At 51.3% G+C, this 12,441-nt stretch overlaps 1 protein-coding gene across 1 annotated transcript in view; it reads left to right on the top strand.

Moving 5' to 3' along the window:
- Positions 1-2,912: 2,912 nt before the first annotated feature.
- Positions 2,913-12,441, top strand: part of NPR1 (natriuretic peptide receptor 1) — a 66,367-nt gene continuing 56,838 nt past the window's right edge. The window contains exon 1 of the mRNA XM_081840890.1: positions 2,913-4,200. Within this exon, the coding sequence (XP_081697016.1) occupies positions 3,432-4,200 (769 nt within the window). The 5' untranslated portion in view covers positions 2,913-3,431. The remainder of the gene's footprint in view (positions 4,201-12,441) is intronic.

Here is a 12,441-nt window from a genome sequence, read left to right as displayed (position 1 = left end):
AGACTCTCTCAAGTCAAATCTTTAAAAAATGTAGTATAAACACAGACAACTGGGAAACACTGGCCTGCGAGCGCTCCAGTTGGAGAACAGTCTTTGCCAAAGGTGTCGTGGGCTGTGAAGAAACTCGAACTCAGGACACAAAGGAGAAATGTACTAGGAGGAAGGCACGCTGGGCAAATCCACACCGTGATCAACTCCTGTCCGGAAACCAGTGTCCCCACCGTGGAAGGACGTGTGGATCCAGAATTGGCCTCCACCAGGCATAGGCAAACTCGGTCCGCCAGATGTTTTGGGACTACAATTCCCATCACCCCTGACCACTGGTCCTGTTAGCTAGGGATGATGGGAGTTGTAGTCCCGAAACATCTGGAGGGCTGAGTTTGCCTATGCCTGGCCTCCACAGTCCCTTATGTTTGTTGTTGTTGTTTAGTCATTTAGTCGTGTCCGACTCTTCGTGACCCCCTGGACCAGAGCACGCTAGGCACTCCTGTCTTCCACTGCCTCCCGCAGTGGTCAAACTCATGCTGGTAGCTTTGAGAACACTGTCCAACCATCTCGTCCTCTGTTGTCCCCTTCTCCTTGTGCCCTCCATCTTTCCCAGCATCAGGGTCTTTTCCAGGGAGTCTTCTCTTCTCATGAGGCGGCCAAAGTATTGGAGTCTTAGCTTCAGGATCTGTCCTTCCAGTGAGCACTCAGGGCTGATTTCCTTCAGATTGGAGAGGTTTGATCTTCTTGCAGTCCATGGGACTCTCAAGAGTCTCCTCCAGCACCAGAATTCAAAAGCAACAAGTCTTCGTACTCATTGTTAAAACCGTGTTTACAGAAGACAACCTTAGTCGGCTACGAGGGATCGCCAAAGAAGAAAAAGGTCATGCCCACAGCTTCCTCCAAAAAACCTTGGGAACTGTAGTTTAAGGATGAGATGACGCCTGGCGTGCGCCCTTCCAACGCTAAAATTCCCCGGATGCCTCCAGGGTGCGCTGCAAAAGTGGAAGGTCAAGGAGGGCACTCGGTTTGTGACTTATCTCCCTGATCAGCGTGTTCGGCTTGGAGACATTCTTTGCCATGTTTACTCAGAGGTAAAGTCAGTTTGCCACAACTTAACTTCCCCAGATAACAGTGCCTAGCAGCGCAGCCCTCTGAAGTTGAGAGTCAGCTTTTCACCCAGTCCTGGAGTGGGAAACTTTTTCCAGCCTGAGGGCCAAAACCCCTCCTAGGCAGCTTTCCAGGGGCCGCACCTCGTAGGTGGGTCAATGGGTGTGACCATCACCTTTGTCGTGTTTTACGCAGAATTGGATAAAATGACAGGAAGGATTCCAAACCTACGGGACCAGAGATTTACAGAAGATTGGAAGAAATATACGAACTATTTGAAGAGCAGCTGTAATCAACAAATTACGCTAGTAGGACTCCAAGAAGTTTTGTAAGGAGAAATATATGAAATATTGCAAAATAGAGACATTAGTTATGAGATTTAAATGTAATAGTGAGAGTAAGAAATGCAAATTAATAGACTGGAAAATTTTCAGATGTGATTGATGGAAGTCAAAAAATTGTATAAGATACGTATAAAAGTATGTTTAATTATTGTTGAAAATGATATGTTAAAAAACTAATAAAAATTATATATAAAAGGGGGGGGGGAGAGAAATGTCGTGTTCTACATAGAGAGGCTGTGGGGGTGTAGTGCTTAGACTAGGACCCGGGAGAGGCTAGGGTTCAAATCCTGAACTCCACCATGAAGCACTCTGGGTGTGACTTTTGGCCAGTCTCTCTCTCTCTCTCCTAACCTACTTCACAGGATTGTTGTGAAGAATCATAGAATCAGAAGACACCCCGAGGGTCATCTAGTCCAACCCCGTGCACTGCAGGGATCTTTTGCCCAGCGTGGGGCTCGAACCCTCGCCGGGGTTCTTGTGAAGCCCAAAGAAAAAAGAATGGGGGAGAGAAATCATACAGGCAGCCTTGAGCTACTTGGCAGAAGAGCAGGATGAAAACCTGTAGATATGAGATTCGACTTGGTAAAATAAATCTGCAAATTGCTTGATGCTAATGGCAAGATTTTTCTTCCTCAAAATTACACAGTGCCTGGCTCTCATTTGGAATGCTAATAACAATTATAATACATCAACAGTGTTCTTTGATTCGTCCTAAGTTAAAATACTGCTACTAGAAGAATTATTATTATTAATAATTACAACAGTAACTCTTGTTATTACTCTATTCATTATTGAATTTAGGTCCGCACCTTCTTACCCATGGAGCCCAGGGTGGCAAACCTAGACTCACATTTTTTTTGTGTGCGTGTGTGTTTTTTAATAGTTGTTTTAATCCCCAATAATTTTACTGTTTTATTCCTTTTGCAAACCACTCGGAAGTTTTCCCCACTGCCGAGTGGTATATAACTTTTTACGAAACGAATAAACAAAACGTGCAATTAAAAAGAGAAACCCTAAGGGGCAAGCAGATGAAAACATTTCAGGATATAGTGACATTAAAAAAACTAACTAAAACAATCTAAAAATTATGGCAATTAATTTAAAAGAGGACGGCTAATAATAACAAGGGGGAAGGATTAAAAAATCTCGTCTCTCCTCTCTCAGGCTGCTTTATTGTTCCTTGATATTTAGCTGAGCTGCTACTGACGTATTTCTTTGCATTCCCGACTCACAGGTACGTCTCCCTTCCTTTAATTCCCCCACTTTAGATTAAACCGCTCGGGGACTCTACATATTAAGCGGCATATAAATATTGGCAGTTGCCACTGCGATGTCCGGACTTGAAATCCCACAACCCGTCGTTGTGGGTCCTTTGCTGGGCGATCTTTGTTTGGAAAAATCCCATGTTCCTGCTTTTAATGGGAAGGAGAGGGGGGTGAGTCGCGGGCAGGAAGGAGTTAAGGCGCCTTGTCGGTGGTGCTGATGATGATCGCAGCCGCCCTGTCATTGAATGAAGCGAAGAAGAAGGAAAGAAGCAACTCTGGACCCTGCAGTTAGATAAACCTCTGCTCCTTTTTCTCTCTTCACTCCAGGCTGAGTTACAGCAAGGAAGGCGGCAGGCAGCAGGCAGCACGGGCAGAGGCGGACGCGAACTTGGGGCGGGACCCCCAACGCCAGGCAGATGAGCTCAGCGAAACTCAGCACAACTTCTTAGGGAGCAGGGATTGGCAGAGGACAGCTGTGGGGTGGGTTGTGTTTTGGGTTTTTTTGCACCACTGGAGAGGAGAAGAGTTTGCAGAGAGGCGGAAGGGAAAGGGTCAAGCGCCAAAATGCGGGGAGCTGGCACGGTGGGCATAACCGGGCACGCTTGAGATTGGCACGCTTTAGCACAGCACCCCGTGCCACCTTCTGCAGGGTTTTGGGCGCCGGTTGGGTTTTGAAGGGGTGAGGAAGCTGGGGGCATCGGGGTGGCACCCGGGGCGAGGCCAGGGAATGAAGGCCTGGCGTCGTGGCAGCCGCGGGGTGGCCCTCTGCGGGCCGTGGCTCTGCCCGGGGACCCCGCTGAAAGTGGCGTCGCCCCACGGCCCGGCGTTCGTGTGGTGGATCCTAGTGGCCCTCTGCCAGCTGGGCCCGGCCGGCGCAGCCAACTTGACCATCGCCGTGGTGCTTCCGGAGCGCAACACCACGTATCCCTGGGCCTGGCCACGGGTGGCGCCCGCCATACGGCTCGCCGTCCGCAAGGTCAACGCTCGGCCGGACCTGCTGCCCGGCTACACCGTCCAGCTGGTCTTCGGCACCAGCGAGGACGACCACGGCGTCTGCTCGGACATCCTGGCACCCATGTCGGCCGTGGACCTTCAGATGAGCGCCAACCCGGACCTGTTTGTGGGACCCGGTTGCGTCTACACCGCGGCCCCCGTGGCCCGCTTCACCCGGCACTGGGGGCTGCCGCTGGTGACCGCCGGGGCCGAGGCCGTGGGCTTTGCCAACAAGGCCAGCGAGTACGCCTTGACCACCCGCACCGGGCCGAGCCACGGCAAGTTGGGCGAGTTTGCGGCCTACCTGAACCAACACTTCAACTGGACGCGCCATGCCATGCTCCTCTACTGGGACAACAAAAATGACGACCGGCCCTGTTTCTTCGCTGTGGAGGGTCTGTACCTCAGGCTGCCAGCCTTGATGAACATGACGATGGAAGACATTCCTTTCCTGGGGGCGAACTACACCGCGCTGATTCGCGACATCAAGCGAAAAGCCCGGAGTAAGTAGAGTCGCTTGGTTATATCCTTGTTCCTCATCTGAGATTTGGTTTTCGTACCTGTAGGACTCACCTGGCGCATTGAATCCACTTCAGAAGGCAGAGAGGTTCCTTGACAGTACGGTGGAGTGGTTAGAGCGTGGGGCCTGGGTTCGAATCCCCGCTCCGCCACAAAGCCCGCCGGGTGGGCCAGTTGCTCGGTCTCAGCCTGGCCTACCTTTCGGGGTTGTTGTCAGGGCAGAATGGGGAGGGGGCAGAACGCCATGCGCTGCCTCGAGCGCCTTCCTTGGGCAGGTGGGAATGTAGTAACTGAATAAATCTCCGCATGCCCTCTTTTCGGTCTGTTCTGAGGGGAGCCCAAAATCTTGTAAGGATTTGGGTGAAGCTCTGGGTGCCTCTGTGTCGGGGACACTCTGCTCCCTTGGTTGAGAGATGGACTGCAGAGCCTTTTCCTGGAGCCTCGGAAGTACCCAAAATGAGTGCCTCTGGGCATGTGCAGAGACTGAGAACGTTCACAGCTGCTGGGAGCCCAGCTCCTTAGGGGGCACATTCCTGTTTAGAAATGGGTTTGCCATGATCTCCTCCCTACTTTAGCAACTCCCCCCCCTCAAGTAAATCATTTTTTGCCACTACAGATCCCCATCAACAAAACAAAGCTCCTTGCCCACCTCAGCCCCACTGATTTCCCACCCCAGATTTCCCTATTCAATCTCCCTTTCTCCCTTCCTGGGCAAGAATTCTCACCCTGAGGCAAACACTTCAGGGACAGCGTTGGCAGAACTGAGCCAACTTCAAGTGAGCCAATTTTAAACCCTTCTTCTCCCTGCTAGATTTCCTACCTTCAACCCCCACCACCTCCAAGTTAAACAATTTAGCGTCCCCCTTGTCCTCCCTTTGTACATTTCATAAAATCCCAGCCACCTTCAAGGAGCTTGGGGTCGCTTGCAAAACCCATACTCCACATTATCCTTGCACAACAGCCCTGTGAGGTATGCTCAGGGTCACCAAGGTCAAGTGAGGGATTGAATCCTGCTCCTCCCTGAGGTGGAGAACCTGCGTCTCCAGATGTTGCTAGACTCAAGTCAGGGCTTACGGGTGTTGGGGATCTAGCAACCTCTGGAGGGCCCCTGCTCTAACCACTACACTACTCTGCTCCTCCCATGCACCGGCTTATTTTGGCTGAATCCACTGCACAGATCCTTTCCCCAATCCTTGGCTAGCTGGGTGGGGGTGGAACTGAACTTCCTCTGCGGTTTTTTCTTTATTTTGAAGCAGACGTGCTCACTCTTTTTTCATAAGCCTGGGCTGGCGTCGTGTCAGGTGGTGGAATAGCTGAGGGTCAGCGAGGGGAGACCTGCGTAGCTCAGTGGCAGGGCCTTTCCCCTTGCATACAGACGGTCCTGGGTTCAATTCCCACATCGCCTCCGGGAATCAGATTCTGCTGGAAGATTCAGGGCAGGTAAAATAGAGTCGTTAAACTGTGGAACTCCTTTCTGCAGGAGACAGCGATGGGCATCAAAGAGGTTTGGGCAAATCCACGAAGCAGAAGGGCTACTAGCCACGATGGCTATACTCTGGTTAGAAGCAATTACGCTTCTGAAAGCCAGTGGCTGGAAGCCGCATTGGGGAGACGGCTCTTGTGTTCGAATTCTGCCTGCAAGCTTCCTATGGGCATTTGGGTGGCGGCTGTGGGAACAGGACGCTGGACTTGATGGGCCCCTTTGCCCTGATCCTTATGTTCTTAAAGGAGCCTTTTACTGGGTTCGTATTGCTGCGGCACCTAGCTCTCTGTAATCTCTACACTGGCTGGCAGCAACTCTCAGGCAGGGAATCTCTCCCAGCTCGGCTTGGCGACAGCGGGGATTGAACCTGGAACCTTCGGCATGGAAGGGGGAAGCTTTGCCTCTGAACCACATCCCTTCCCCAGCAGCCTTGCTCGGTATAAAGCATTTTCCTCTGTCCCCAAGCAGAGTAATTAATTCAGTCTCCCACGGGGGTTTCCTGCTGTCCCGCTGCGGTAGGTAAGCAAGGAAGGATTTTTCTCGGAAGAAAACAGCTTCTCCCTGCCTCTTAAATGTGTGCATGTTAAGCGTGCTGGTAGGATTCCATTTCAAGAACGCTGACATCCTCCTATAGGATGCATCTGCTATGGTATTTGTGGGGTCGTTCTTTTCCCTAACCAAATCTGGCTTTGGGGCCACGCTCCTCTTTCGGCCAACAGCCTCCTCTGCCGCCTGAGCCTCTCTGGTATTCGGAGGTAGACTGCCCCTGTAAATGGAGGCTTTATCTGGAGTCCACACTTAGCTATGCAGGGTGATGGATGGAGGTGGGGCCTGCCCTCTGTGGATCTGCGCATCTAAGTGTTTGCAGGGAATGTTTGCCGATTAGCTGCCGTTCGGGCAAGAACCCCGTTGCGTCCAAGAGGCTCACAGTTGGGGGGCACCTCCACACACTCCCCCCTCGGAAAAAACCCTGGTATAATCAGAGGTAGGCCGCTTCGAGGTTCTCTTTGAGGTGACCCTGCCTGATCTCTGCAATTAGATCTCCTCCCACAATGTGCCTAGTTACGCACAGAAATATTGTAGCGGTGAGTTCCGTAAGTTAAACCTGCATGGTGCACACGCTTTTTGTCCGGCGAACCTGCGGATATTTCCAGCTCCGCCGTCATTTGTTGATGTTTCTGTTCTCGTTTTTGGGGGGGATCTGAGCTCGCTGCTCTTAATGAAGCCTCGCTTTTCCGCAGCTGGACACACAGATCCAGGATCACATAGCCTGCAGAGTGGAGGGCCGGCTTTGCTGTGACCTCTGTGTGCTTTTCCGCATTGGGAGTGTGTGTGTGTGCGTTTCTGCATGGGAGTATCGAGCAGTGGAATAAATAGGTGAGAGTATTTTGGGTCCAGGGTGAGGGAACAGCTCACGGCTCACTGTGTGTTTAGCTCAGTTGCCGGTCCAAGGACAAGGTGTTTTTGTAAGTTCGTACATGCCGAAAAACAGCAAACCGTGCGTGTTAACAAGTTTATCTTCACATGGGAGGAAGAGCATTGCAGCCCGTGAGTTGAAGTGGGAGAGATTGAGGTATTTCACTGCAAAACACACACATACTCTCACCCAAATAATACACTTAAACCGCACTTATACCGTGGTTCATGTCTGTTTTCGGTAATGGCTGACAAAACCCAGCCAGATGGGCAGGGTAGAAATAATAAATTGTTGTTGTTGTTGTTGTTGTTGTGCAAGAACTCTGAAAGGCAGGTCCTTGTTCTTATTTATCCCTGCCGTGGGGTTGGGGGAGAGGCCATAAAATCCACTTTGCTGCAGCCCCGTGGAATGTTTTGTGTATACATGCTCTGCACTCCTTTACAACGACCCTGGAAGGTAGGCCAACGCTGCCCCGTTTCCTCCCCATTTTGCAGCAAGGGGGGGGGGGGAGCTGAACGGGGCTGCATGAGTGAAGTTGCAGCCAAAGTCATATTTGAACCAGGAAGTTTTCTGGCTCATAGCTCAGGGACGTCACCGCTATGCTCGATGGTAACCTGTTGCTTTCTAAAAAAAGTATCCTTTGGTTGTAAGAAGAGGGCAGAGAAAGGGGTCGTGCAAGCTGCTTAGAGATGCATTTATATTTAGATATGTCCAGTCGGTTTGTGTGGCTCAGCGCCAGAGGCCCTAGATACCTGCCGAAGGTCCTGGGATCAGCCCCCAACTTCGGCACTTGAAACTGCAAAGACTCACTTGCCTGCCAGTGTATACATTGGTACCTTGGGTTAAGGACTTAATTCGTTCCAGAGGTCTGTACTTAACCTGAAACTGTTCTTAACCTGAAACACCACTTTAGCTAATGGGGCCTCCTGCTGCTGCCGCGCCGCCGGAGCACGATTTCTGTTCTCATCCTGAAGCAAAGTTCTTAAACTGAAGCACTAATTCTGGGTTAGCGAAGTCTGTAACTTGAAGCGCATGTAACCTGAAGCCGAGGTACCACTGTATTTGCTTAGATCTGACTTCTGGAAGGCAGCTCCCTACGTTGCTCTTGAAAGCAGTCTTTTTATCCAACACCATGAGGACTAGAATCTTACTTAAGTAGGAAAACAGTTATAGGTGGGTGATAAGACTCTTTGCCTGAGAGACAGACTCTTTGCCTGAAACCCCAGAGAGCTGCTGGCGGCCAGTGCAGGCAATACTGAACTAGATAGACCATGGGTCTGACTCAATATAAGGCAGCTGGCTATGTTCTTTATATATATTCCTTCCCCCCCCATTGTATTTTATTAAATTTCAACGTTTTAAACGATCCAATACACAACTGCATTTTTTCTTTTATTTTTGTTGACTTCCCACCCCGCTTTCCATGGAGCTGTTGTTTTCCCTCTGCTGCTGAACCCTGTAAAAGACTATTAAATCATAACCGCCATTCTATAATCTAGTGGCTTCTGTTGCTCGTAGTTCAAACCCTTCTCGCAAATTCATCGTGCTGTAGTATCTTAGCAGTCTGGTGGGGGAAAGCATCCATTCTTCCACAAAACACTCATCAATGGAGTCTCTTAATTTTGCTGTTGATTTTGCTAATTCCGCATAGCCCATTATCTTGCTTATCCGTCCTTCTTTAGTGGCGACTTCCTCCTTCCATTTCTGCGCATGAAGAATCCAAGCTGCTGTTGTTACACATACATTAAAAACTTTAAACTTTTTTTTCTGCCCCTATAATCCGCAGCTGGCTATGTTCTATTGATCCAAAGGGACGCGCTGGGCTTTTCGAGCTAAAAAATTAAATAAAAACTGGAGTGCTAGAGCGCTGCCTGCAAAGCACCTCTGCAACCCGGCCCCAAACGAGCACTCTGCACGTGTTCTGGAGACCTGCTTCTTAGCCTCCCGTCCCAAAGCCACGGTGGGCGTTCGCTAAAGGGCTGTGCCTCAACTTTTAAGACCTTGGGGCGTTCACATCAGTGATGATCCCTGACATGGGTGAAAGTTTTTTAAAAGGTTGGCAGATTTTGAGAACCGTGGGGGAAGAGGCTCTTTCCACCCCCCTCGCCCCTGCCGCCCGCTTGCAAGAGCGGAGTTTTAATAGCTACGGGGTCCCGACCTCAGATGGGTGTTAACCGCAGCACGCCTGATAACAGCTGGGAGAGAAACAGGGACGTCTCCGCAGCGGGGTGTGGGTTTTGGAAGGCGTTTGGGGTTTCGAAAGGGGCCTTGTTCGCGGAAGAGCTTGGCTCTGCTATCTTACTTTTCCTGTCAAAGGTGGCGGGTGGAGCGGGGCTGCCCCATAGCAGGAGGGTCAGGGATTCTGGCCAAGGCAGGAGAGCTGTGCAGGGAGTAAATCTGACCCTGTGCTTGGCTCTGGCTGTCTGACTTCTCCCTCCTCTCCCAGATTGGGGGTGGGTTGGCTTCATTTCCCCTGGTACCTTTGCATTTACTGTATTTTTCGCTCTATAAGACGCACCAGACCATAAGACGCACCTAGTTTTTGGAGGGGGAAACAAGAAAAAAAATATTCTGAATCCCAGATCTGGCTTCTGGGATAGCCTCTTGCTGTTCTGGCTTCTGGGATAGCCGTGCGCAGCCTCTTCCGGACAGCGGGATGAAGGCTCCCCCAAGAGCCGCAGTCCCTTTAAAGAGCGTGCAGAGTATGTGTGCGGCTCTTGGAGGGTTTTCCCCGAGGAGGGAGAAGGGCAGCCCCCAAGAGCCGCACACACGCACCACGGGGCTCTTTAAAGGGAGCGCTGAGCAGAGCCTCCCACCTGTATTCTCTCCATAAGACGAACACACACTTCCCCTTACTTTTTAGGAGGGGAAAAGTGCCTTTTATGGAGCGAAAAATACGGTATATCCCACGCCCTTTCCCCCTCCAATCCTGGCATAGCTCAGTTAGCAGAGCATAAGACTCCTATTTCCATGGTCGTGGGTTCGAGCCAAAGATTCCTGCTGTGATGGCCTGGGATTCCGTTTCAGAGGCTGAACCGGAGGAATCCCAGCCTGCACAGGAGTCCCCGCCTCCAGGGCCGGCTGAACTGGGGCAGGGCCTTGATTCTGAAGCGCCTGCACCTGTGCCGGATCCTCAGGAGCAGGCACCAGGTGATTCCACTCTGGCTCCAGAGGTGGTTGAGGACTCAGTGCCCACAGGTGAGTCTCCCCCTGAGCCCAGTAACCCTTCAGCCTCTCCTGAACTGCAGAGGCTCAGGGCAGAGAGGCGAAGGGAACTGGTTTCTCCCAGGAGGAGTGCTCGCCTTAAGGCCAGGAGAGGCGGGTCTCCTGGGGGCTGGGGCCACCCCTGGCCTCAGAGAAGATAAAGGCCAGTCAGCCCGGTCCTAGGTTGCGGGAGCAACGTCGATGAAGAGCTGTTTTGGCCAGCATCCAGTCCTGTTCCCCCAGAGTTCCTGTCCCCGCCCGGCTTCCTGCTTCGGACCTCGCCCCGCTCCTTCGGAACTGTTTCCAGGCTATTGACCCAGGACCGGACTTTGACTACGCCAACGGTAACCTTCCCCCCGGGACCAGCACACCTGCACTGCTGCGGGTTGGACTTGATGACCCTCAGGGGTCCCTCAACAATTTTATGATTCTAAATCCAGGACATAAGAAGAGGCTGCTGGATCAGGCCAATGGCCCATCCAGTTCAGTGTCCTCTCATCACAGTGGCCAACCAGGTGTCCCAATGGGAACCCACAAGCAGAACTCGAACACAGGAAACCTCTCCCCTCTGGCGGTTTCCAGCAACTGGTATTCAGAAGCGTTATTGCCCCCAACTGCAGAGGCAGAGCACAGCCGGCCTGGCTAGCAGCCATCCATAGACCTCAGCCGCCATGAATTTACCTACAGCTCTTTTAAAGTCATCTAGGTTGGTAGTCAAAGGGACATGGGTGGAGCTGTGGTCTCAACCACAGAGCCTAGGGCTTGCCGATCAGAAGGTCGGCGGTTCGAATCCCCGCGACGGGGTGAGCTCCTGTTGCTCGGTCCCTGCTCCTGCCAACCTAGCAGTTTGAAAGCATGCCAAAGTGCAAGTAGATAAATAGGTACCGCTCCAGCAGGAAGGTAAACGGCGTTTCCGTGCGCTGCTCTGGTTTGCCAGAAGCGGCTCAGTCATGCTGGCCACATGACCCAGAAAAACTGTCTGTGGACAAATGCCAGCGCCCTCAGCCAGTAAAGCGAGATGAGTGCACAACCCCAGAGTCGTCCGTGACTGGACCTAAAGGTAAAGGTCCGTTAGGTCCAGTTGTGGCTGACTCTGGGGTTGCGGCACTCATCTCGTTTTATTGGCTGCCACATTCTGGATTAGTTGTAGTTTCCGGGTCACCTTCAAAGGTAGCCCCACATAGAGCGCATTGCAGTAGTCAAAGCGAGAACCGTCTTGCCCCAAAATGGGAGCCTTTGGTGCCTAGCTTATAAATATGAGTTTCTAACACTGTTCCTGTCACAATGCCTCTTATTCGCAGTTGATTGGGAGGTCTTGCGCCGCAGAGATTCTTCCTCTTAAGTTATTGGACTTTTTGCCATAAGGGGAGCGATGGGGAAGCTGCGCTAGAAAGTGTGGGATATAAACTTGCTTTGAGGCAACCTCACCTCACCTCCCTGCCAACAAATCAGAATGAAACCTCCTCTGACAGCTGAGCTCATCCCATCACCCTGCTCAGAAATGAAGGCGATTGCTGCATAAAGAGGTTGTCTGGAAACGCCTGCTGTCCTGCAAAGAATGGCTATACCAGATACACATTTACGCTTGCAGTTAATTCCTGCTAGTGGGCTGCATCTGGTCGGCCACTGTGAGAACAGGACGCAGGGCTAGATCCAGCAGGTTTTGTATGTGTGTGACATTTTTTTGAAAAGAACTGGGTATGTTTAGCCTGCAGAAGAGAAGATTTAAGAGGGGGCATGGCAGCTACCTTCAAACAAAGGGCTGTCTCTCACACAAGAGCCAGAGCAGAGAACGTAAGCTGGGTCTTCCTGATACTCAGATCGGTGGTTGTTGCAATTTGCAATAAGAAGCCTGGTTCTGGTTTTCCTTCTGTGCCTCCTTGTTAAGTTGCAAATGGATGGAGAAGCTAATGTGGCCGGAAAAAGGAAGACAACAGGATGTCCCAGCCGCAGGGGTGGAGACCAGTCAAATATGTCAGACCTGAGACCTCTACCATGTACAGAGTTCCCTGGGAAGCAGGGGATTGGCTGTAAAACTTTGGCTATGTTATATACAAATTTCAATAAAGTATTTTTTTTAAAAAAAGAGAGGGGGGGAGAGAGAGTTGTCGGGAGACAGCA

This window comes from Podarcis erhardii (genome assembly GCF_964252035.2).
Source record: "Podarcis erhardii genome assembly, chromosome: 15".
NCBI classification, from domain to species: domain Eukaryota; kingdom Metazoa; phylum Chordata; class Lepidosauria; order Squamata; family Lacertidae; genus Podarcis; species Podarcis erhardii.
Note: the sequence above shows the minus strand (reverse complement) of the source record. Positions and strands in the feature narration are given on the sequence as shown.